Below are 27,539 nucleotides of genomic sequence, written 5' to 3' on the forward strand. Positions count from 1 at the left end.
TGTTTGCATCGTCGACGACCCTTTTGTTTTGCAACAACAATAGTACTCTGGTCTTGTCGGCAATCGAGGAGAAATGGATAGCTGTTTGGAGGGGTGGTTGGAACTGTTTTGTCAAAATTGGGGAAATAAAAGATCAGGGTTGATTTTGACTCAGTAATAGCCTGGCGAGTCAGGGGTGAAGAGCCTGCGCTTACGCGTGGTGCAGCGCTGTGTTGTTTGGTTTGTTTGACGTATGTTCTCCAGGGCCCAGGATCCCGAGGGTTGTCAAACGAGGCTCGACCCCAGTACCCTGCAGCTTCTTTCAGCGTTCCTCATGGCCAGCGAATTGAGTTCACCGGCCATTCAGAACAACCGGGGCGAGGACGAGCTGTTAGATATGGAGCTGTTTCCTGCGATTACTTCGAGTTCCCCAGACCACATCGGATTGCAGCACAGCTAATTGAGGAATGCAGAAGCAGGAAAGCGCATTCCAGAGAAGCGGCCGAGCAAACAAGTTTAAGGCAACAAGTTCACGTGCCAACAAGTTCGTGCGCCGCCGGGATTAGCAGGTGGGCATCCGACAATGGAGCATGAGCAGCCCTCCCCTTCTCCTCGTTAGAAGTGCATTGCCAGTCTGCGAGGCAAGACCACAGAGAGCCGCCAGGTGTGACACCGCGACACGGGCGCCTACCATTGGCTGAAAGTGGCGTCATCGGAGCGGACTCTCCCATTGGTCAAACATGACGTGACTTGCAGTGCTCGAAGGGTTTATAAGAAGCCTTCCAGAGAGACCTGAGGATTCTGGGACATGCCCTGATTCCCTGATTCACCTCTCTCGAACTTCTTGCCGCGGGCCGCAGCGTCCGAGTTGCTGCCGGCCCGTAATGTCTGCACGACTGTTACTTCTCGCTCACCTCCTTGTAAATAATGTAGAATAAAATCCTCCCAAGTTTGGGTTTTCATCCCGAAGTCCCGTCCTTCAACCCCGACACCACATAGCGAAGGTGCGGTCGTGCTGACGCCTCCATTTTATTAGGCACGTCGTGCTTGCTTAGACGCTGTGCTGCATGCCCGCATGTCCTGAAGCGGCCGTATTCACTGACGCTCTCTTCCCACGGCCCCGCTTCGCGAGGCTATATAACTGCCGTCATTGCCAGTCATTTTAGGAAAGAAGACAAAAGGAATGTCACGGAAGTAACGCTGTTCGTCAACTGATTTTTACTTGGAAAGGTAATTGCAGGCTACTTAACGACACTGTCAGGAGGGAATGCCCGACTGTACTGAACGCGTCTTGCGTAGCGCGTGGAATAATAGCGTCAGAAATATTCGAATATGTCAAGCTACCAACTATAGCCCAACTGTCTGAATTAGGTAGCAGTTGTGGAAAGCTTTTGTGAAAAAAATAAAAATGAAAATTGGCCGACAATCACGATACTCCATAACGCAAAATTTAAGCGCCGCTCTACACACGTGTTTTGGTTTCGCGATATATTGGTTGGCGCGGGCTCATGACGCACGTTGCAAACGGACCGGAGTGTGGGGCCGACTGCCTCGCTAATCCGGAGATCGCGAGAGGAAGCGCGTGGGTGAAGCCTGTTTCACATGCAAGCGATTGAGCAAATGGAGCGAACAGCGGCGCGGCGCTGCGAAGCTTTTCGCGAGGTTTCGTTTCACATGCATTGCCGCCGCGCGTTTTCCGCCGCTGCGAATAGCAATGTTGCTGGCAAAAAACACGGGACTTTCAGCCAGTTTCGGTAGTTTGTGAATATACCAACAAAAGCATTGCTTTGTCCCTGCCTCTCAAATTTTTATTTTATAAATACATACTCTGCGCTTAGCAATTAACAATTCGTTGAAAAGCTCTCTCGGCATGTTGCCCGTACCACGTGTAGCAAGGGAATAAACATCGTCCTATGCACAGGCTTTCCCGCACTAGTCCTCCACTGGTCACGTGTCGAGGCGGGCCGTTCGGAAGCGGTGTTGCCGCTCTGCCGCTGCGATGAAATTCCAACTTGCCCGAACCTCACCGCTCCCGCCGCTGGTGCCGCCGCCACCGCTCGAAACAGATTTCTGCGGCGCGGCGGCAGGATTCGCGAGCATTCTCGCTTGCATATGAAAAAGGCTTGACGCGTGGGCGCGATTCACAGCAGCCGCCGCAGACGGACCCCCCCCCCCCCCCCAGACGACAACGCTACTCTGGCGCCATCTCGAAGGCATCGCCACCGCACTACGCTTTTCTTCTCGCGCTTTCGTCATACCCTTCTCCTCCGCTTTCCGCCTCACGGTTCCGCTTCTCCGCTTTCCTCCTCGCGTCTTTCCTCCCCCACTGCGCTCCGCGTTCGCTCTGTCCTCCTTTGCTCGTCCGGTCGGTTACGCCGACGTTCGCCGCCGAAACGGGCGCCTAATGGAGCTGCGCTCTCAAAACAAAAAAAAGAACTTGAAATATATCAGGCTAGAAGAAACAAAAAGGACAAAAAGCGCCCTGTCACACTTACGTAGAGAGCAATGAAGAATAACTATCAGCAACGAATAGGGCCACTGCAGTATTACGAGAGAAATGTAAAGGATAAGGATCAAGAAACGGGCAAAGAAACGACAAACAGAAACCATTGCCGCCGAAGCACGCCCCCAAGCGCGTGCCCTTGAGTACGTCTTCGGAAACAAGTTCAGAAGGAGTCCACGTGGCCCTCTTGACAGGCGGACGCGAATGCCGACACAGAGCTTCAGGACCGCGTCATGCAGTCCTGACAGAGACAACTGATGCGATATGTTCGCACCCTAGGAACAGCGAAGCGCTTTAATTGCGCCGGAGTGACTGCTCGTCCGACATTTGACTTCCATTTCCGAGGGTGGGACGAGTTGCACCGAGGAACCATTTTCGTGTAGTGGTATATAGCGGAGTATACGAGAGACCCAGAACGAGACGCTTCGTCCGTGACTCATTTACGGATGACGACGGCGTCGCGAAATATTCGCAATGCCGGTCAAAGTTTGCGTCACGCCCCGTCATTACAATTATACACTGCCACCATATCTGCGTGCCGTCTCCACATCGTGGCGGCTTTTCAAATGTGTCTTCTACCGGTCGTTCTTTGTTTTTCTCGGGCGGCGCACTCGCGAGAACTCGCTTACGCGACAACTTGTGGGCGACGAAAACCCAAGGGACGACAGACGATGATGGCACGGTGACCTCGACCTTGCTGCGTTCTTTTGTCTCAAGCCATCCGCCTCCCTCCCTCCCTCTGCGTCTCGGAAATCCGCCGCAATGGTAGAAGAGGTTAGAGGGGTCGTCGACGTGGGTTTTGCCCGAGACGCGAAGTCCTCTTCTCGTCAGACACGCCCGAAGACGAGACGTCTCGTCGGGCGTGTACGTCTCTTTAAGCAGTGGTCGGTTCTTTTCTGCGAAGGTCCTGATGGAGCCTGCGGTGACGAGCGTGATAGGAACGATGCGCCGCCGAGGGAGGTGAATCCGGATGTCTTGTAGAAAGAACCCATAAAATCGGGTGTTGGCAGCGTTTCGAAAGCGATATTGAAGAGAAACGATGAGGCTGCAGCTTATGGATCGTGAAAAAAAGAATAATAAAGAGCTGTGGGAATGACGAGATTGCGAGGCGTGTTCCTAAAAAGAGTGCACTGTTTCGGAAGCGTCTTATGTGCCCTCAAGGCGTTAGCGCGCGCTTTGGACGATCACAGCTGCCAGGTTAGGGACACATAAATAATCAAGGAGGTATACGAATGTGGGAATGTGACCGTGCTTTTTGTCTTATACGAGATTGCCTCGTGAAATGCGTGGCTCGGCGCGGGTGTGCCTGCTTGGCTGTAAATGCCACAGGTCGGGAGGAATAGGTTTTCTATGACTTTAGGCGGAAGACAGGAAAAATAAAAAAAGAAGGAAACAAGAAATATATATGCAGAAACCATCGAAGACAATTGTCAATGTAAGACCCGGAGCTTTTCGAACAAGTGAGTAAAACCACGTAGTATTACACGAGGGCTCCTGAAAAATAGAACACGCCAGAAAGTAAGGCAAAGTGAATGAGTCTGGAGCCTCAATGTACGTAACCCAAGTTTTATAACTGACTCGTACGGGAAATGCACGTAATGAAAATTATTCAGCGCTCTCCTTACTACTCGGGCAGTGGTGTCTGTGCGTGTTTGTAGCGAAGGCGTATACTGTACGCCTTTCTTGCTTCGAAGGCGGACGTTTCGGACAGAAAGGAACAGTTCCGTTTCTCCGGCGGCCGCCTACACCTCGGCGGGTGGGCATACATGTCCGATGCACCTGCTTCTCAAACGCACGCGCACAATGCAGACCGATGGGCGCCTTTGTGTGCGAGACCGAACAGTTAACGTGCGGTATTGTACGACGCTGGCGGGTACCTATGCAAAGCGAGGGGGCGACCCACGCAACACCTCTGCTGTAAGGGCACGCGTTTACACAAAGGAAAAGCCTCGTCTCCGACTCGCGAAAAGCCTTCGTTGCAAAGAAGACGCGCACCGCGGTCTGCAATGGGCGTAAACCTGAGTGTACGGAGCGCACTGCCCGCCGTGCAACTTCCGCCACGCCAAATCTTTCTTTTCTCGCCATCGCGTCGTCTATAAGTCATCGCCAACGCTCGTCCCCGACTTTCGCGGAAGGCTTAAAGAAAGGCGAGAACGCCGGATTTCCCGGAAGCGTGCCTATATTCGTGGAACAATAACCTTACAGCACTGAACTTGTTTGCTTTACCTTTGAAATTTTGCTCGTCAGCGTGGGCAAGCGAGATGAAGAAATGAGACTGAGCAAAAATACACAGTGAAGGTAAAAAGGACTACTCATATAGCAGGTGTCTCAGCCAGTATTCACGACAACGACAAAAAGCTATTCTTACGCTAGAAGTGTTTGTATAGGCAGGTGAGTGAGTGAGTGAGTGAGTGAGTGAGTGAGTGAGTGAGTGAGTGAGTGAGTGAGTGAGTGAGTGAGTGAGTGAGTGAGTGAGTGAGTGAGTGAGTGAGTGAGTGAGTGAGTGAGTGAGTGAGTGAGTGAGTGAGTGAGTGAGTGAGTGAGTGAGTGAGTGAGTGAGTGAGTGAGTGAAAACTTTACTGAGCTCTAGTAAATGTGTTTTTCAGCGGCCAATGCGGGTTGTTCAGGGGAGGCTTCCCTCTCGTGTCTTCCCCGGAAGTCTTCACCCGCTGCTTCGTCCGTCCTCTATAGCAACGGTCGGCTGCCCTCAGTCCACGACTCCGCTGGCCTCTGCTGGTTAGAAATACTGGGCAGATTCGTGCTCGTTCGTGATTGGTCGCGCAAGAGGAGAAACATGGAAGGGAGACGACACCTGTGCGCTTAGTAACAACTGAAGTGCTCATTCCCAGCGAGATTCTTATATAGCGTGTCCCTTTGCGCTACCAATCACATTATAGGAACAGCTTCTGGCCAGCTGCGCGATGTTGGACACTAGCGAAGAGCTCTTATGATCGAAGGAAATGTTTTGCGAATTCGACCTCTGATTGGCTGCGCGGGAAGAAGGCGTGCAGAGGACGTTTGTATGCTAATGAGCGCGTGCTACATCGACGCAAATGCTGGTGCAGGTTGAGAAATGTTTGAAGACGTTACGTACCGAAGGAAAAATGATATACAAATAAAAAAATGACATACCAATAAAAACTTTTTAAGAAAGGCGCACGGACCTTGTTTCTCGCAGTAACAAAATTTTTTCCGCATGACTTTTCGCAACCTGTGCTGTCTGCTTCATTTTAAAGACGACCTGTAGTTTGTCTTAAGAAAGATAGACTTCAAAACAGATCAAAAGTACACAGTTGTCACAGACACACACACAAAAAAAATCCACATTATTTCCAGCGGCGCCCAAACTTGTATATTAGTCTATAGTATGGCAAACCAGCAACTCCACTTTGTATAGCTTAAACCCAAAGTTCATGAAACGTCTCACAGCGCAACTAGAATAATTTTTTTCAGGCACCTATACCATTATGGAGTCTGCTTTAACGTGCTAAAACTGTAACACGCTAGGACAGACGACGAACGCTGTTGACGTTGGCTTAATTTTTCGTCTCAACTGCGCACGTGACATCTACGACTTGCGCTTCATAAAAGGAACGTCTTTAGCGAAACTTCTGTAAGCCGTACCTTAACTATCCTAAGAGAAGCGCTGCCCACGGACATGTTAAGTTCGACTCGCAGCCTTGGCGCCTTGTCCTTTCTACTGCTTTTATTCCCTTTCCGTAATAAAGCGAAAAAAAAGAAAAAGAAAGAATGTGTGTAGGAGGGGAGGGAGGAGGTATTGTGGCCTCGCGAATCAAAGCGCTTCAATCGATCGTCGCGTACTTCCCGCAGCTTAAAGGGCTTACAGGACGGTTGGCCTCTTTTACCCGTTTCATTGCACTTAAAACGCACACGCGCGTCATGCCAGCAGAATGGATCTCGATCGCGATCCTCGCGATAGAATTTCAAAACCCGGCAGCTTTGCTTCTGATGGTATACGTTGCGTGCCTACATTGAAATTCGATGCACCGGGTGGAAGATTCCGCAGGGATTGTTTTGGAAGCGGGGGGAATTCAACGCGAATCGAAGGCGGCGGCTCATCGAATGACGCCTCTCGACGGAGGTGGAGATAGCGGGCTTTCTCTGTATGCTTGGCAAGAGTCCTCCCCGCGCCCTTGCCGGTGGCAGCGGTCGTTTGCGTTGCGCATCCGGGGCGGTATTTCGATTTCTCTGTTCGCATACAGACAACACAAGGCCTATACACTCCACTATACAGCGCATAGAGATAACGCGGCTCCCCCGCGGCCTTTAAAAGCAAAAGAAGAAAAAAAAAGAAAGAGAGAGAGAGAGAGAGAAAAACAAGCCCGTTACGGTTGACAGTCGTGGCAGTTTCCACCGCGTCCGCGGTGTACGTGCCAGCTATACGGATGACGTAAGATTGCTCTGGATTGCTTCCAAAGCGGTTCGTGGTTTGAAGGCTGAGACAGTTTCCCCCCTTTGACAGAGCGGCGAAAAATTGCACGGCACTCTCCTGCGCGCAGTTCGACTGTGGAAAAACTCGCACCGGCCTGTTCCGTTTCCTTTTTCTTCTTTCTTTTTCATTCGAGCTGCGCTTACGAATCGTCGAAACACTTCGCTACTCGGAATCGTCGGCCGCGCCCGGCTCCACCTGTACAGTATTTAGCTGAATTTAATAGAGCGCTGGCGCCTGTCGCATACGTATACCCGTGCTCGGGTAGAGCTCCTAATGCGCGCGGAAACTCGACTGGTTATTAAGTGGCAACCACGCTCGACACACCCTGCGGCGCCGACCTCGCGTCTTTATCTACATCTCTCTCGCAACTATAAGGTAACTTTCCGTTATTGACCTTCAGGTAACGTAACAGCGCGGAGTGCGGTCGTTCTTTTCATTCGCTAAGCCGTTCACTCTGTAAAAGGCGCACCGCTCCTTTCACGCTTATACAACACCCCGCCACCTACGCCTGCAGTGCGGCAAAAGCTATGGATCGCATCGACTAATAAGAGAGAGAGAGAGGGAAAGAGAGAGAGAGAGAGAGAGAGAGAATGGGTTCCTCCACTGTCCTCTTCTGATCAGCCTACGCAGTCTACGTCCGACTGAATGCAGGCTTCGTTTAAGGATTAGTACCGCGCAGTGGGCGAGCCCTGCTCCCCCCTCTCTGGAACCTGCAGCTGGCTATTTACTGATTGGCCGACGCGCGCTCTATCAAGCCTTAATTCGATGCACTGCACGGAATTGGTGAGGCGAAGTAGAGTAGTTATTGGAAACCGCTTACGGTGACGTCCGGCAAGATTCTCGCCTATTTCGCCGATCAGTTCGTATATATTTTCGGGCGTCACTGAGACATCGTGCCACCAGCCTGTGTTAGAAAACATAATAATGAAGAGCAGGAATATTTCAGCCAGTGTATTCTGTCTCATTTTGACATCGCGCGCTGCCTCTAAGTCATCGCCTGGAGCTACAGTCGCGTTCAGCATGAGCCTTAACCCAGCGTCCGCGGTCGAAGGCACCCCGTTGAGTGAGCGGTGACGCTGACGTGCGAAAAAGTTGAACTTAAACCCGTCCTAATTTACTGGTATTCGTTGAGCCAATTTTTCGTCCTGTTATTCCCCTAACCTAATATGTAAGAATTCGCATTATTGCTCTCACTTAATTAGGTAACCACGAGCGCTACAGGATCACTACACTAGCACACAGCGAACGATCTGACGTTGATCCCGTTCTTCTACGAGTTGTTGCCTCCCGGTCGAAACGGTTGGTCTCGTATAGTTACGTATACATAGACGTAGGCTGCCCTGAAAAGAACAGCATCGCTCGGCGATACGTTTATACTGCATTGCCTATGTTTCCCGCGACGTTATTGCAAAGCTCGTGGCAAAAGGAGATGAAAAACAAGAGCCCGCGAGAAAATGCGGAAGCCACGTGGTATCAAGTTGTGCACGCGAACGGAGACGTACGCCGGGAGCGTTTCTCCCGGAAAGGCATCGCACGCACATACGGCACACCCGGCCACGTGACCAGACTATAGATTAACACAAACACACACACACTGAGTAAGACGTGTACTAAAGCGGTAATGTAGGTCACAAACATATTCAGACCGACGAGGTAAAAGAGATGGCCTCCAGTGGCAGCAGCACGCCAAGTCGGGAGCGGCCATCATAATGGGACTGGCTTGGGGTCCGCTTGCGGGATACAAAAGAACGAAGAAAAAAATACACGGCCTCACCGTGGGAGCACGTGTGCAGAGAGCTTGCGCGGCTTTGTACACGCGGAACCGCAGCAGAGGCAGCTCCGCGGGGCGCAATTGTAAAGGCACAACGGCGCACGCGGGAAAGATCAAGGATGATCAAAATCGCAACGCGCGCGGCGTCAAGGAGAGACGAGTATCGGGCAAGCGACGGCGGGACCTTCGGTTCCGCCCTGCAATGTGCATCCGCTGTGTTCTTCTCAAGTTGCTCCGACTTCTTATTTGTGTATCAAGTAAAAAAAAAAGAAAGAAAGAAGGAAGGCAGGAAAGAAAGAAAGTGCCCCGCGGGGGACCTTTTCGCGTCTCACAAAACCCGAAGTGATACCTGCGGGTGCCTCGTGCGAAGGCAATCTACATAACGCTAGAGGTGCTTCGGGAGAAGCACATGTACAGGAGCTCTTTGTTTTTAGAGCGCAGCTCTTTGGCGTCCGTTCATGGGTTTCGCGTCGTCGTCGGCGTTGTCGTCGTCGTCGGCCTCGTAACCAGCTCGCCGACGAATCTGCTCCGCCGCCGCCGCGCATGCGCGCTGTCGGCTCTCCGGGCGAGGGAGGATGATGGAAGGGAGGAGGAGAGACTGTGGAGGAGGGCTGGCTACACAAATGGCTCTTTGGCGTCCGTTCCTGGGTTTCACGTCGTCGTCGGCCTCGTAACCAGCTCGCCGACGAATCTGCTCCGCCGCCGCGCATGCGCGCTGTTGGCTCTCCGGGCGAGGGAGGATGATGGAAGGGAGGAGGAGAGACTGTGGGGGAGGGCTGGCTACACAAATGGCTCTTTGGCGTCCGTTCCTGGGTTTCGCGTCGTCGTCGGCGTTGTCGTCGGCCTCGTAACCAGCTCCGCCCCCCTTTCATCCCCCCAGCGCTAGCAGCGACCGACTGATACCGCTTTCGTGAGTCCGCTACCGCACTCACGAAAGACGTCGTGCACTTCCTGCAACTCGCATTAACCGTCCATCGATCCACACCGATGTAGTAGTAGTAGTAGTAGTAGTAATGTTGACATAAAGACAAACAGCAATTTCCTAACACTTATGCGGGAGAACATCCCGTTCCTCTCGCTCGTAACGCGTCCCACGGCTGTGACAACCTCGCGAGGCACTTGTATAGATCTCGTCTTTGAGAATCAAGCATTGGTGTACCAAGTCGAACATATATCAGTCTATTTCTCCGACCACAAAGCTTCCTTCATGACTGTCAAGAATTGTTAGTGCAGTCTTTGTTAAAGGAATACGTGTGAAAAAAAAAATTCTGTGATAGCGCATACATGTGTTGCTCGATTTCTTTGCCTCAATCTATCGAAAAGGTGAAACAGCTTATTTGCTGCGCTCAAATTTCGCATTAGGAAGTAACGTAATCGTCGGTAATTTTTTTTTTTGACTGCTCATTGAGCGCCCTCTTCAGGATGCGCGCGACGGAGGAATCGCAGCGCCCTCCAGAGACACGCGTAGCCAAACATGAGACGCGACATGGAGCCACGCGACATGTTAGGTTCACGCGTGAGGTCCTCTGGTCTTCATTTGCGCGTGGCAAACATACTCTACACGCGGGTCGTAAGTCACCTTGCGGTGACTAATTACAGCAGTCTCACGCGCACTTTCAAGGAACATTGAAATCAAGGATCATAGGAATCTTTGAGCCCCATTTAACATCCGTTCCGCGCGCGAGCTCACACAGAGCAGCCAATCGGGCACGAGGTTTTTTTTGCACGCGTCACACAGCACGCGACTGCGATGTGAAGGACCCCGTGGAACGTATACAACTACCAAACCACACGTTCTCGAGATTCTGGAGTGATTGAGTTCTAATAGCGGCGTAAAAATGTAAAAGAACATATGTTGCACAAGGTACGACAAACCTGCAGTCGGAGGCTTTCGCATGTGCATGGGCACCGATCTGAACTAACCTCAGCGCGATTATCCTGCGGAACTCCCGCGATACTTACGCACGCTAAGAAAACTTGTGCGACATGTTGCGACAGTCGAAGCCACTCTATAGCCATCTACGCCAGCATATCATTACAGTCTCATTTAGTAAATCTGGACAACGTCACCGGAGCCTGTACGAGCGCTAGGCTACGGTGTCGCGCTCTTGCGTCTACAGCGGATACTTACCATTTGCTGTGGATGTGGATAAATGCCACATGCGAGAAAGTGTTTGGAGGGGCCCGGATACGGGCAGACCAGCCGATGCACTACGGGCGATCGGTTACGAATAAGTTCCACAGACATTAATTTATTTATCTATAAACACCCGTGTCGGGACCCTTTCGCCAAAAAAAACGTATAAAGAGAAAAGAAATAGAAAAACTAATAGAAAAGTAAAAAGGAAAGGATAGCATTATAGTATGTGGTTTAGCGACTTCATCGACTGCGCTGTCCAACAAAGACGCAGAAAAGAAACGTTCTCAATGAGATTGCACACAATTGTTACAAGCGAGTATACTCCGAAGCAACATGTTGAACCAAACACACGTCTTGCGATGGCTTTGCGTGACCTAGAAGGTAAAGAAGTTCACCTTGCGCTCTAGCGACAGCTTGTACACACCTCCCAACTTCGAAAATGCTGCACCCTTAGGGGGAGGCATTGAGCCGACTTAAGCATCTACGTTTGCCTTTCGGTATACAACCTTCCGATTGTCAAGTATATATAGAGCGGAAGGCTTATGCAAACGTTGAGCCAAAACAGTTCCGCATGAGGGCGTGCTTCGAGTCTTTCCGCTTGTCGACGGCAAATCCACACGCGTAGAAGACAACGCTAACCCTGCGACCTTCGGCCGTATAGAAGAAAAAAACAAAAGAATGCTTCGGCGTGCAGCACTTTTCTTAGAACAGGAGTGAACTCGCCTTCGCGGTGCGATGTATAGGCACGATACAGGGATTCGCACTCGCCGCCGCGTATGCAAATGCGAGTCGTTTTCCATGTCTATTTAAATTTCGTCCTTTTCTGTAATGCTTGCAGCCGTTGCTATCTGTCCCGCAATTCAGTCACTGTACCCTGCTGCCGATGAGCTCGCTTTTGCATTGCAAACAAAGAAGTGCACGGCTACGAGAACCGCGCGAGACAGGACGTCACCGGACTGCTGCAAGGTTCTTCGAGCCTCTCAAACGGGGACGTGAACGCTTCATTACGCGAGAGCGTCTATGCATTGCTTCCTTCACCAGCATCGAATTACTCATTATCATTTTTCTTGGTTTTTTTTTTTGCGAGTACGACAGAGAATTCCTGACTCTCTAATGAACCGGAGGAGAACAAGTTGCACTGCGTTCGCTATCGTCGGGCCAACCGCGCATGCTGGGCCGCTGACCGGCCTTTGGCCGAGGAGCGCGGCCGGCGTAGCGCTCTTCTCACTGTACACGTCGGTGTTGCGGTTGCGCCTGCGTACACTGTCCACAACTTGCCTTATCATCGCCCTCACGACTTTCGATACGCCGTTCCGCGGCGTTCTGGTTTCTGGCAACTGGAGCTTGCAGCTCGCCATTAAAGGGAAGCTGAAACACTTTTCGAAAAAAATGAGTTCTCTGCGGCATTCTACAGTTTTGAATCCCCTGAACACGAATATCTCGTTCAAAAAGAGCGGAAACAAGCGCAAGCGGCTGTTTTTTCATGAAAACGCGCACCAGCGCCTCAGGGTATCGCGCGAACGCCGCTTTTGCCCGTGATTGGTCGGAGCCGCTGTGACGTCAGTGGCGGCAGTCGCCGGTCGGCGCCGCCGTTTGAGAGCTTAGCACGCTGTTCTGTTCTGGCTGCATAGCGGAGTTGTAAGCATTATGGAACGTTCTCTCTGTCTCGGACAGCTTGTATTTTCGCCGTACATGTTCGAACCGACAGCCGATACGGAAAACGATGGCGGCAACGGCGGCAACGACGATGTTGAGTGTGCCAAAAGCGAGAGTGATGTGTACACCTTCTCGCGCGCTGGAAATCTTAGCTGTTACGTATGCTTTTTTTTTTTCATGTAGCTGCACGTTCCAATGACGGGAGAAAAAATGCGCTAAAGTGTCACTGGGAACTTGCTGCTGGAAGAATGCCGGAGCACTAACTTCTCATTAGATTGTAAACATGGGTACAATTCCGCGATGTCAAGCACCTTGCCGCTGCTTGTCTGAAGTCCCGTGGTTTTCTGAGCGTTGATACACGATCGCGAACATAAGTGCCGCGTTTCAAAGCGCGCACATGCAGTGCTGCGAGGTACAGTCATGGAAGTTGCTTATCATACACATCCAGATCGAGATGGTCAGGGGGATTATATGTGCAATATTCAGAATATGGTTCGACGACTTTGCGATTGTGGCTCGATCAAGAATCGGTATGCGCGCTCCATGCTAGTGTTGACATAAAGATATTAGGCAGTTTTAGCACCGCCGTGTGGTAAACATGATAACTGCAACCGTACGTCGAATGTCACTAGGCAAGCCTATACTCCAATTTATACCTCAGGTGCAACGCTGTGGAAGCTACGCACGAAGTCCGGTTACCAATATTTATTACTGCGCGCGTTTCCGTCTATGGTTCGCAGCGTGCCAGCGGCATTTGCTCGCGCGAGCATGCACGTGAAGCTGCCGCGACGGGCTGCAATTAAAGAATGCCGAAAAGAAAATTGATTTAAAAGAACGTGTTAGCAGCCGTATAAGTGCACGGATTGTTTCTATGGGTAAATTCTTTTTTTTTCATTCAGAACTGAGCTTATATATGAAAAGTTTTCTCAAAAATCGGGTCAAGAAACACCGAACTTTTTCTAAGTGCGAACGCAGCCACTGCAAGAAGTATCTCAAGCCTCCACAGCGTTGCACCTGATGTATGAAACGGAGTATAGCAACGCTAGCAACAACGCGTTTCCGCATTTGTCGTAAGGCTATCCGGCTATCGCGGAAATGGTCCGAGCACAGCACAGTTGATTTCGTCGGCACGAACTTATCTCTCCTCACCGCACTGCGCTGCAAGCTTCTTGTGCTTCGGGAACCTGTGAAACACCACATCGTCTCGCCCGCGTGTGTTCGCGCAGCCGATTGCTGCACAGAACGAGGGCATGTTGGGCGCCCTTGGCTGTAGGCACTCACGCAGCACAGAAGGAAAGAACAGTTTACGAAAATCGTAAAACAAACGTGAGCGGCGGCGGCGGCAAATCTCTCGTAGCGTCGTTCAGTAAAGCGCAGGACGGAAGGAGACATGCCAGCGCATGCCAGCACGCCGGTCCGGCAGCTCGGTCCCCGCCAGTGACGTCACTCTCGCCGGTTCTCTCCTCTGGTAACCTCCTCACCCGGCGCTCCGGGAAGCGATGGGGGCGTGTCCGCGGGGGTGATTTAGAAAGCGATTTCCGCCCCTTATATTAACAAAACGAAGAAAAAAATTTCGGAACCGTAAATTATTAGGTCTGTTCTTCCCAATCCCAGCAATTCATGGAAATTGAAAACCGCTTCAGCTTCCCTTTAAGCTTCCATTCTGGTTCCTGTTGTGATAGCCTTAATCGGAAGCCGCGAGACCCAACTATGCAGGCCATGTCGCCATCTGGTTTCGAGTGAGCCTCACACACACACACACACACGCGCACACACACGCACACACGCACACACACACACACACACACACACACACACACACACACACACACACACACACACACACACACACACACACAAAAAAAAAAAAATTTACAAGTGCACCTTAAGGAAGCAATGTTCGGGAGAGATGGGCCACGTAGCCAACGTGTTCTATTCGGCAGAGGTTCCTTGATATGCAGCGTGGAGCATTGAAGCCTGTCATAGTTTGCTCCGAACGCACCACATTTGGAGTCACCTTACGAACAATCTGTTCTTGCGCTTTTCGTTGCGATAGGAACATCGCCGTGTGTACCAGCTAACGTTAGCCAAGCCGTTCAACGAAAAGAAAACGACAGGTAAAAAAATAAACACACAGTGCAAGATAAAATGATAAAGCCTACGGTGCTCGGTCGTTAGAGGTCTAACGACCGAACACCGTGAATATTAAAGACCCATCGTGTTCATGGTGTTTCTTTTGTATCTTTTTTTTTCTTCGAACAGCTTGGATAACGTTATCTCGGATGTCTCCAGGTGAATTTCTGCCGTCGGTGTGGTGTTCTGTGTTAATTTATGTATACATATGTTTTATATATGTTTATATCTGCTGTGTATGCAAAGTAGATAAAATGCTGTTGAACAAGTTTTCAATAATAGTTTACAATACAACTAATACAATACTAGTTTTCGTCAACGTACCTTTCAAGCCCGAATTCAAACACTCCCTTCTTCGACGGTTGTCAAAAGGCGGTTCGCGCGAGTACATTGTGTGTATACCATCATCAACAAAGCATATTAGCTTAGCGTTGTACCACTCTTCGGCCACCGGCCGTCACCGGCTTCGGCTGTATATCGCTGACAGCGCATGCGCAGTTGAGGCGGGAGCTTTAGCCCTAACGGCATACGGCTACGCAGACGACATTCGACTTGCGCAGTTCGTTACGCGTTTCTCGTTTGTGTGCCCGTTTCGTTCGTGGACGTCGTTACCAAGCGGAGAATAATGTCACCATACCCCGTGACAGTATACACGAAACGACTCCTGACGAGGGTGCATGTACTGACGTCGCGTTCCCTCCCTCCCCGACCATGCAGGCACGGTCGCTGGCGCGTTCTCCGCTGGTTGCTGCTGCGGGCGGCCGGCAACGGCGTGCCGGGCCCCATGGCGCCCACCGTGGCGTCGCTGCAGTCCCGAACGGGAGCCCTGGCGCTGCACTACGCGGCCGCCAAGGGGTGCCTCGACTGCGTCGTCCTGCTCACCGAGTCGTGCCCGGAGCTCGGGTAAGTGCGCGCGCACTGCACGCTGGCGAAAAGAAAAAAAAAATGAACACGTATTAAAGAATATCGCTAAGTATGGAAAGCTGGGCTAGTTGGTTATGATTAGCATTGTGAGACATGAACGGTTTTGAAGACCTAAAAGAAAAGAATACAAAATAAAAAACGAACATTTATTCTCCTGAAAAAATTTGGTACATGAACATACTTTAAATAAACTTGGCCTGCCAAAAACTCAACAGAAACCAGTACTCTACAGGGTATTTTAAGATATATTGTAACGTACCCAGTTGGGATGCTTAATCCATGCCCAGGAAAAGGAAAAAAAAAAGGCTGGGAGCAACTGACCTGAAAGGAACTTGTTGGGCAAGTTCAACTGTAGTCCGGCGTTCGTGTTGTCTTTCTCTCCTCGTCCTTGATCAATTGTGCGCTGGAACTATGTTTCACAACGTATTAAAGAAGAAAGACCTACCGCTACCGCCCGTGCTGTTTATGTGTTCTCTCCCTCTGTCCCCGTCTGATTTTCGGTCAATATGATATGCAGTAAATACCAACTAGGCCAAAGTGAAGTTCTTCGGAAGAAAGACCTCATTCAGGCTTTCTTTTTCTTCCTTGGCGTAAAGGTTCACAGACGACCCTTGCGACCCTAAGATGGCGTCCGCATTTCCAACGATGCACTTAGGTCTAAGGCAAAGTGGTCTCTGGAATAGCGCAGACAGTCCTGGACGAACTTGCCCCAATAGGGTTATACACATCGCCGCGAGTAAAAATGCGAAGTACGAACTGGTTGCTGCCGCCCCATAACTTGAAAGAACCGAATGCAAACTAAGCGTACCTCACTTCAAACGCATCACTGCCGATATACAGGGTGCACGCGCATACTCTCTCTCTCTCTCTCTCTCTTGCTCCGTGCACGCGTGCGGGCTTTTGCGCGCACGTGCGGGCATGTGTGTGTGCGTGTCTCCGGGACCTCAAAGAGGTGCGACGTAATGCTAAGGGCATTTCTCTCGCATTTACCGCTACATCGACAGTGAACTTTTTTTTTCTTTTTTTCTCCCCCCCCCCCCCTCCTTCACTGAGACTTGCTTTACAGGCTTCCTTGAAAAAGCCTTGCATGTCATTAACGTGCCGTCTGTCGATAGAAGGCAAATCGCGTCCGCTCCAGCGGCTTTCGCTCTTCACGTAACGAAAAAAAAAAAGCGCTACCGCTGCGCTCCTCATGGACATATCGGAAAGGTTCCACTCCATTTACGTCGCGGCCGTGCGCAGTGGCGCGGTGACGTACGCGTCAACGTCCAGCGCCGGCTCGAGTAAGACGTTAGGTGGTCCAGGGACGCGGAGAAAGCGAGAGAAAGGTGGCGCAAACAATTAACTGTCTCGCGGCGCACGGTCGGCTTAACTTATGCGAGTCGGTGACTCACTTTCTCACCGGATGTACAATGCTACTGCTCGGTGCTACACGCGAAGTAAATGTCTGTAAGCGGTCTCTGTTAGGTTACGTACGCTCCGCACACACGAAATGCGAAACTTAGCGCTGTACCTACATAACCGAATCCCTACCGTGCAGTGAAACATGGAGGAAGGAAATAAAACTAGGAGGCCCAGTTTTACGTCGCGCAGCTATAGCCTCGGCAAGCACATTTCGCCGCTGAAGCCATTCCCTTGGCGTTTTCCCTCGCCGTATAGGCCCTACACGTGGCCTCCGAGACTCGGGAGTATTGGTTGGAAATGTGTGGTTCCTGGTAGTTGTTAATCCATGTGCGTTTGTTCGGCTGTCCCGCTGTATAGCTTTTCCTGCAGAGCGGGCGCACTAGAACCTACCGCTTGCTCCGACGTGAAGATCACCTGTTGGGCAGATCCGTATGGTTGCAGTCGTGTTGCCAACCGATGCTCCCTCCTAGCTCTTCCCTTCCTCAGGGCAGTGAAAGCTACGAGCCGCGTCAGCAGAATAAGAAAAAGACAACCAGAAGGGCTTCTTCATTGACCCCCCGTAATCTGACCCTCTGCCTGACGCCGACTCTTCGCAACTGCAGGATTAGCCGACAAGAGTCCTTATAGCTATCGCTGCCCTGTATACGGAGTAGATGAGACGGAGTGCGTAGAGAAACGGGGGACGCAGCAGACTCCTTCCACTTGATGGAGTGGACGGGACTAACACGGTGACATGGCTGACATTGCGCAACGACAGCGGTCGTTTGCGAGGAACTTCGGCGGTGGCGTTTTCGGGGTCGCGAAGAACGAAAACCGGAATCAAGGCAGAAAGGACAAACTCTGCAGATGGAATTAATTCTTAACGACCTTGCAACTTATACACAGCGCGCGCATGAAGATAGTTCGTAATTTCACGCATGTTGATTAGCCCCAGTAATCACAGATGGGCCTAAACTTAAAGCTCTTCCTCGATTCCACAGAGTAGAGCGTCGTCTTTCCGGCTGAAGAATCCGCTGCTTTTCAACAACGCTCCTAAGGGATACCGATTCTTCAAGTTGAAGTGTATTTCATGCAACCAAAAAAAAAAAAACGAAAAAAGAACAGGTTTCTATAGGGAACCAGCCAAAAGGGGAAAAAATTAGTCGCTTGAGAAACACCTCTCCAATCCATCGAATCCACACTATCGAGTGTACATTGTTACAAACCTTTAGCTCAGGATTGGCCAAGGCGTGCTACATAAGCACTGGCCCGCGCTTCAGTTGAAGCTTTCTTCCCTCCATTTTCTGCGGAGTAGAGGTAGAATTTCAATCAATCAATCAATCAATCAATCAATCAATCAATTAATTAATCAATCAATAATCAATCAATCAATCAGTCAGTCAGTCAGTCAGTCAGTCAATCAATCAATCAATCAATCAATCAATCAATCAATCAATCTTTTGTGACAAATAGAGTATAAACGTTTAAAGCAGGGACCCTAGAAACAAAAAAATATATATGAGGAGTGCCTGTAGTAAACGTATACGTGTATCCTTCATGATCAAGAAATTAAGAAGCGCATTATTAAGAAAAAATACAAATGCACTCTTTTAACAAGTTATGAGGAACATAAAGCATATTAATGAAAGTGAAGAACGCGAACATGAAACGTGCTGGTTTACACGTACGTGTCAGAAACGAAGTCATACAGGACGCCTCTCTAAAGTTATGTTTAAGACTTAATTTTGAGGGGTAAATTTAACATTCCATGAGTAGCATAGCAACCTGCGGAACACGAAATGGAGAGAAGGACTGGTCTGGAATATTGAAAGGTCTTGTATAAAATACATATGGAGGTCCTCTCTTGCACATTCATATGAGCGAGTGGTGGAAAACTAACGAATCTTAAAAACGCTCTGTCTGCTGTCTGAAAACGGACTCCTCTGTCTCAGTTTTCTCCATTTGCGTCGCTATAACTTAAACGTAAATAACGTAAACGTAAACCCAACAAAGATGTTGTCTATAACGGGAAGGTGTTCTCATGCATAGGGAAGTTTCTAAGTTACGCTTGGAATACGCGTGACTGAACGGTGACGCTTACCGTCATTTGAGGAGGTAAGCTGAAGCTGAGTTAAAGACTCGGGTGGGTCTTGGAGACACTGAAACTTTCATCTTGTGACGTAATTTGTGGCTGCATGTCCGTCTCTCAGACCGCTGATGGGCAACCATTGTTCGATCTGCAGATAACGATCGAAAGATAGTGATCGCACATTTCGTGATTAACTGCTTTTTTTGTTAATGTTTTCTGTTTCCCCGTCTTTTCTAATTTCTAATTATTACGACTCAAATAATATAATCAACCTTTAACCTCCGGAAGCTGCATATATAGCTTCCGAATCGAGACGGCGGAACCGAGTTCTCGGACTAATTTTGACCTCTCGGTGTCTTTGAACGCGCACGAACTGGCCGCTGCCAACCACGCGGAACACGTCAGCTTACGTCAGCAAAAATGGCCTGCCAACGACAGGCGGTTGTTGCGAGCGAAAAGCTTTCCGAATACTGCTGAAAATTATGTGGCGCTTCTCCCATAGCTGCTTGATCTCTCACTGTCTTTCTAATTTTTCTTTCTTTCGCGTTCTGTACCGTGTATCCCCTTCCCTACATCTCCACAAACACATTCGGATACACTCTTCGGCCGAGGTAGTGGACATTTCATTGCCCTGATCCTCCCGCAATGGGCCAAAGCTCGGGCCCGAGCATACAAATGCCTGCGAATAGAAGTTTATATTTCAACTGGAGCGCCGCATTAAGGTGAACCCGGCTTTTCTCTTATTATCGCCTCACCGCGTATAACGCACACGCGCCTCCTTCTTTTTATCTGGTGGGGGGGGGGGGGGAGGGAAGAAGGAAAGGGAGGGAGCGCGTGCGTGCGTTCGACGCCGGCGGCTCGAAACTGGGCTACCTTGGCAAGATATTAATGCCTTCGATTTCTCGCGCCGCTCGATCCCGCGCGCTCTTAACTTTGAGCGCAATCTCATCTCGTCTCGAACGGAGCGCTCTCCGCGGCACCGACGCCGCTGTTACGCGCGGCCGCCAACGTGTACACGAGCTGCACGGAACCCTGCATGTAATGCCAGCTGCGCGATCCCTCCGAGCGCGCACAGCACAGTGTTCGCCGCGGTTTGCTTGATGGGACGCGATAACACTGTAAAATAATTTACACCCTAAAAAGTGAAAAATGGTGTAAATATGTCTATAACTCACACTCTTCGGGTGTTATCTATATAACGGACAGCCTAAGGGTGCGAGTTATAGACATATTTACACCCTTTTTCACTTTTCAGGGTGTAAATTATTTTACAGTGCAAGCCGCAGAGAATGGCTTCGCTGCCCCCGCGATGTGCGTGGTGCAATGCCGAGCGCGTTTGCCTCGCACGTGCGCAATGCGCACGTGCGATAAGAACATAAATAAGATAAGAACATAAAGGAGATAAGAACATAAATGTTCTTATCTCCTTAAGAATGCACCGAAGTAGCGTGTGTTTAGGTGGCCCTCGTCCTCATATATGAACGGCGCCGATTGGTTGGGGTAGGACATGGTGCAGTCATCCGACGCGATAATGCGTGATCCGTGCGATTGTGTGCTGGAAAAAAAAGTAAGGAAACTAGCTGTAGCTGAGAGATGAAAAAAAAAAACCGCCACGCGCCGACCCTCGTATTCATTTCTTCGTAGCTCCAAAAGATGCATCCATGGCAGGCACGATACACAGGCCAGTCATGTGTGTCTCGAAGCACTGCTGCATGGTACTTCGTTCGTCGCCGACGAGTTTGTACCTCTGCACAGTCACCGTGCACTTTACCTGAGCTGTTGTGCTGACAGCGGGAGCGCAGCGACCCCTGCAGCCTATGCTTAGGTATACGAGGCTATTCGCTTCTCTGACGCGACTGGCGCACCCGTTGCTATATAGCTGCTCTCGTATCTTCGATGTGCAGTGAAGATGGCCCATAGGCCACGATTCCCGTTAGTGATAAGAGGTGCGCCTCCGATTCTTTTTTGCTGCTCGGCGACTGCTTCGGTTAGCCTTGCGTACACGAGCAGAATGTGCTGTGCATTGAGCAGCGGCAGCATGCCCAGTGTGCACTTAACGCACGTTCCAAACAAGCCGCCTCGCACCAGCCATATCTATGAGTCAGGTGAAGCAAAGCGCCTCCCCGCGAACACACATCTTCTGTGTTCTGTAGACAGTTGCGCTAGGAGCCGTTCATTTCGAGCACGTGGACTAACGGTGCCGCCATTTATTATATAAACCACGTAGTCATATTTCAGTAAAGTGAAGCATCCATGCACGACAACTATCAATGGACCGTGGAGTATGCGTTGGTACTGAACGTTGCGTGCACTCGTCGCAGGTATGCTACGTAAACCAAAGTGTTTATCCGAACCGTCACGTCTTTTTTATAGGCCCGTCGGCGTAGAGATGGCGCTCGATGATTTGCTGCGACGATCCCTCAGGTCACCACTGTAGCTTCCGTCACGCATGGATGCCCATCGCACCGCGGTACGTTAGTCAGGGTGCAATGGGTTCGCGCTGCGAAACACGTTACGTGCATACGCATTGATTTGATTGACTCGCGGGACTTGACGTCTCAAAGCAACACTGGAGCTATTTGAGGGACGCCGTAGTGAAAGAGGCTTCCGACTTAATTTTGAACACCCGAGGCTTCTTTAACGTGCGCCGCCCAAATCTCTAAGTGCACGAGCGCTTACTGCGCTTCGTCCCGATGAAGATGCGCCCGCCTAGGTCTGGAATCGATCCCGCGATCGTAGCTGCTGGCGTGCACATACATACATACATACATACATACATACATACATACATACATACATACATACATACATACATACATACATACATACATAGATACATACATACATACATACATACATACATACATACATACATACATACATACATACATACATACATACATACATACATACATACATACATACATACATACATACATACATACATACATACATACATACATACATTTGACATCCCGGCTGGTTTAGGACGCACTGCGCACGCTTCTCCGATACAATTCTCTATTCTAGGGAGTTCCTTATCACCACTCTCCGTCCTCAACAGTGGAGGAAAACAGAATTGGCCTCATTATACAAGCTACACTCTTTTTTTCTCTCTGTCAGCGCGAACGGCGAGGATGCGACAAATTCCTCCCAGCGGAAAGTCGCCGAGCTCAGCACACGCACGCGGCGCGAACGCGCATTCCCGCGCTCTCTCGCGAAAAAGGAGACAACAAGGCGACGACAAAGAAGACAACAACAAGAAAAAAAAAGACGAAGGAAGAACAAAAAGAAAAAAAAGCGCAAAGTGTTTCAAGGTGATCGGTACTCGCGCGCGCATCTGCCCGTGCGCAAACACACGCACACAAGCACCTTGCGTCGATGCCGTGAAGGATCCGAGGCGGCAATGCACGTTTCAGCGAGAGATGTAAAGGAAAAATGGGCGGGGTGATGGCGTGTCCAGACGCGGGGAATGAAAAAAAAAGAAGGGAAGAGGGCGAAACCACCCGGGTGTGCCTAATGATAGGCCGCGCGGTGTCGTGCCATGTCTATTCATGCGGCCCAGACAGACTGTCCGCACTCACGCACACCTTTATGCATGCAACAGTGGCGACCGCCACCGCTTGGGCGCGTAGCCAAGGTCCTCTTCTTCCGTCTTTCCTCTGTGCATGCAGTGGATAGACGTACGTGTTCATATGACCGCAACGCATCCTGCACTGCGCGTGCGCAGCATTTTGCCCGCCTCACGCTTGTATCAACAAACCGCTAGTCTTCCCTGCCCTTACGCGCGTTATCCACTAAAATAATAATAATAATAATAATAATAATAATAATAATAATAATAATAATAATAATAATAATCTCTGTCAACGGGGATTTTCTATCGCGCTTGCCCGAATGTACTGTGTGTCATTCAGAATGCAAACTCGTTTCGTATTTAGCAAGCCTCGTCCGTTTATTTTTTTTTTCAGACTTCCTTATTTAGGGTAACTATACCGCGGTTTGTCAAAATCGTCATCAGCCTAACCAGGTGGCCAGCGCAGTGCCCTTGCCGAGGACCTACAGTCATCCCTGCTCTGCACGCGCGAATGTGTGAAGTCCGAAATGCCATCTTCGACTGCGCTTCTCTACCCTTCCGGCACGTTATCTTATCCTAAAGGGTGCCAGATTTCTATCAAACGCATTACCACTGCTTGTCGAACTCCGTGCTTTGCAATTACTCTCTATTATATATATATATATATATATATATATATATATATATATATATATATATATATATATATATATATATATATATATATATATATATATATATATATATATATATATATTCGCTAATCGTATGAGTGTTTACTATAACGCTACTGGAATGCGCCTAATTTTCAATCAATCACTCAATCAAGTTTTATTTCCGCCGCAAACAATACATTGTTACTTCGAAAATAGGGGGCCACAGAAAAAAGCTGCAGCAGCTTGACTAAGCTGCACAGATGCAGCTTAGTCATACAGACCTAACATACACGACACTAAAAGGAAACATTCACGAGCTTTAAGGGCTAAGAACGACTCGCTGATAGGCAAGTTACTGGCCAAGGGCAAATAGTTATCGAAGAGAAATGCTCTGTTTATGTCGGGCCCTTAGTTTGGGGACTCATTGTAACGAACATGAAATATCTATGTTGACGAGAAATTCACCAAAGCTGTAAAAGAAGCCAGGAGTAATGAATTTTCAATGAATATGCGTATACGGCTGATTTGCAAAGAACACACGGTATACTGCGGCGGGCAAGCTAGCCAACCGTAAACCAGCAAGCCAGGACATCACCTGGCACTACTACCGTTCCTCAGTCCAGCGCTGCTTCTTCTTTAGGACGTCTTAGAATGTTATTCGCCCGCGTTCCTCTAAAATAACCTTTGCGTTTGCGCTTTCGCAAGTAGCAAGCCGTTTCCTTTTAGTGTCGCGTATGTTAGGTCGAACGAAAACAAAACACGACGACAAATTGTAATAGAGGTGCATCGCCGACTGGCCTGCGTCGTCAAGCCTCACGTGGCAAACTTAAGCGGCTGAGAGTGACGCTATATGTCAGTGGTGCTCTGTTGCACTGTGTCACAACGAAACGACACCGTGCGAGGAAGCGTGCGGAATGACGCGCCTCTTGTCGTCGCGTTCTCGCCCCGTTAGCGATGCGGTGGACCGTAACGGCGTTGAGCTGCTTATATGGGGGCGCCCTTATGGAGGAGCCTTCCAGCGGAGTTCCACGGCGGACCGCGTGGTCGGAGTGCGCGGCTCTGCGAAACGGGCTTGTTACTGCACGGGTATAACGCACTTCGAGCAAGGGGATGCGCACGCCCGTGTCAGTTTCTCGAGTTGCGTAACGGATCTCGGAGGCGCGTGGCGCGACTCGCTGAACGTTGTTTGTTGTGCTCGAATCTACGAGATCCGGGCGCCTGCGCACATATACGCCCACTTCGCGCGCACACACGCACGCCCTACAGAAATACACGTGCCCGTTGAAACTGGGACACAAGCTACACTGTAAAATATTTTACACCCCTTAAAGTGAAAAAGGGTATATATGTGTCTATAACTCACACCCTTAGGGTGTTATTTGCACAAAGGACACCCTATGGGTGGGAGTTATAGACACATCTACAGCCTTTTCTTACTTTTAAGGGTGTAAATTATGTAACAGTGCTATAGGACATGCACCGCATGACGCACAATCACACACATTGTCACTCAATTTGTTTTTTTCATGAAGGTATTCGAGACTTTTTGGAAACTGATGTGCACTGGTCTTCAGCACTTCCCCACCTCCACTTGGCTAGCTCTTTCTCCTGGCAAACCGGACGTCCCTCTATATAGATGTCTTTCCTTCTTCTCTGTGATTTTGCAAGTACTGCGAAGCAGGCTCGACTAGGGTTTGCCGTTGGGCGTACCGGCGCCATATAACAGTGCATTTGGCAGCGGAAAGACTGGCCTCTTGCGTTACACGCGAATACGAGAGAAACGGAACAAAAAAAGGGTGCACGTGGTGTATATCTCTCGGTTGTGTACACGTTTCTTTAACTTTAGCAGACACCGTTGCTTCATTCAGAAGTTCCTTGACTAGCTAGAAGTGCTGGAAGTGATGAGCAGTGATCAAACGAGGTACGTAGCCGACGCCAACATTTTGACAAGGGGACAAGTCGAAACGTTGGCTTCAGCGAGGTTCCTTGTTCGACGATTTCACATCGCTTCAATCCTCCATCTTCCTGCGAACATCTGCCTTGTTTAGAATGACTGTAGAGACACGTAGCACACACCTTAGCTTTCAGAAATATTTTCCCCTGGAATAACAAATATATCACTGGCTCATCTGTGCACGATATTTCGTGTGCAGGCGATACTTCTTTTTTGTATTATTTTTTACTCCCTGCCTTATATCTCTATTCTGCACTGTACGTATCGATTAAAACAATCCATTGCATATACGCCGTACTGCTGAAGAAGAAAAAAATCCAAACGGAAACAAAATTCGGAGTCTCTGAAGCCATTAGGGGCGGAGTTGTTCGTTTTCGGAGAATCGGAACCACGAGGCCGCCCGTTACGCTCGAGTATTTCGCAATATGGTATACAGGCCGCACGCGTAGAGGCACCATCGACGGTAAGAGTCCCGAGCCGTACACGTATCAGATAACGAAGAGGGCCTCACCTCTTGTCGATGGAGTATATTTCATTGGCGAGCCATGACAAACGTTCGCGCGAAGGGTAAGCAAAGCTATACAAGGGATCGGACAATGGGGTTCTTTGTCTTCCCGCGCGGATGTTTGACAAGCGGTCACGTTTGTGCACAGGCAGCCGCTCCTAATGCACTTACCGGTCATGTTACTCGCAACGCCAAGCTCGAGCTGTGAGGCTGGTTACCTGACGTTCGCGATCATATCTGCGGTAACGTACGCTGCAGTGCGCGAGATGACTTGACCCGGCTGTTGCGTCATGTCGGTACCCATGACATTAAGTACACGGGCGCGTAAGTGTAAGAAAGAATTATTGGGTTTTACGTGCCAAAACCACTTTCTGATTATGAGGCACGCCGTAGTGGAGGACTCCGGAAATTTCGACCACCTGGGGTTCTTTAACGTGCACCTAAAATCTAAGTACACGGATGTTTTCGCATTTCGCCCCCATCTAAGTGCGGCCGCCGTGGCCGGGATTCGATCCCGCGGCCTCGTGCTCAGCAGCCTAACACCATAGCCACTCAGCAACCACGGCGGGTAGGCGCGTAAGTGTCGATGGCGCGTACAGGCATATGCTACGTCGTCGCACACAGTGGCTTACAGTAACACTGATGACGATTTTTGAGAGTTTGTACCATTCCGTCATTCCTTCTGACGTAACGAGCGACTGCCGTAACGTGAACGCGTATGCCTCGTCACGCGTTATAGAATTATGCTAAGCGTGTAGGAAACGCGGAAGCAACAGGGACAAGAAAGTTGCTCTCGGTTTCCTTGCCGCTGCGTCCACGGTTGCACGCCTATATACGTGGTCGAAAGATGAATCCCCATCGACTCGTCACCGAGTCGAAGATACGGTGGAGCTTACACGGGTGTCGGAAGGGTGTTCGATTCGTTGCTTGTCTGATAAAAAGTGCCCCGTCTTCGTTGTGGCGTTCTGCATGTAATCTTGAGAGTGCTCGTCTGATCACCGGATAGCGCTTTTCTTTAGTATCAGGTAATGGAAAATTTGCATTTAGGGAGAGAGACATTAATTCCTGGCCCCACGCGGTCTCTACAAGCTGCACGACTTGGTCACGCTTGTGTATGCGCACGGCTACGTTTGCGTCGCGTCGACAAATTGAGCGCGAACAGCTTTTTCGATCATCTCGGCGCCGAGCGTGTAAGCGTTGGGGTCAATACGAATGGATTTAGGGGTCGGAAGTTCACTTATGGAAATCCAAGACTGACCAGCTGGCCTCGGCGTGTGAAGAAACGGGTTTCTCTGCAATGAGTTGCCTGCTAAACTATGGATTATTCGCGAGCGCTTTGTTCCTCTCACTTTATTTGGCTATCTCTTCGCGCCATTAGACGGAAAGTAAATGACATCATCTGATCAGCATTGCTTGCGGCTAAACACGAGTTTCGTCGGCAATGTATTTCTCTTTTTTTTGTGTACTTGTACATTCCTTTAACAGGAGACTGAGCACGGGAGAGCAATTTCACGTGCAACCATAGCACGGATCATAAACATTCATCGTAAGTGTCCGGACTATATATATATATCCGCGAACTCCGCCAGATATTGTAAACATTCCAGGTGTGACAGTCAATACTCAGCTTAACCGCTATCCGAAAAAAAGAATTCTGCAACATCGAAAGGACCTACCGTCACAGAAGAAGGCCGTGCAAGCGCTTTTGCGCTTCTTGCGATCTACCGGCCTGTTTGAACGACTTTAACTGGAACGCCTTTTTTGTGTGTGTCTCCATGTGTGCGCGTTCCTTTTTTTTTTTGCGTTTTCCTCTCTG

At 49.8% G+C, this 27,539-nt stretch overlaps 1 protein-coding gene across 2 annotated transcripts in view; it reads left to right on the plus strand.

Moving 5' to 3' along the window:
- Window positions 1–27,539, plus strand: part of f (espin protein forked) — a 412,459-nt gene that overhangs the window by 185,372 nt on the left and 199,548 nt on the right. For both annotated transcript variants that reach the window (XM_070534112.1, XM_065448542.1), the window contains exon 2: window positions 15,353–15,538. In XM_070534112.1, the coding sequence (XP_070390213.1) occupies window positions 15,353–15,538 (186 nt within the window). The remainder of the gene's footprint in view (window positions 1–15,352; window positions 15,539–27,539) is intronic.

The sequence above is a fragment of the Dermacentor albipictus genome, chromosome 2 (assembly GCF_038994185.2).
Source record: "Dermacentor albipictus isolate Rhodes 1998 colony chromosome 2, USDA_Dalb.pri_finalv2, whole genome shotgun sequence".
Lineage (NCBI taxonomy): Eukaryota > Metazoa > Arthropoda > Arachnida > Ixodida > Ixodidae > Dermacentor > Dermacentor albipictus.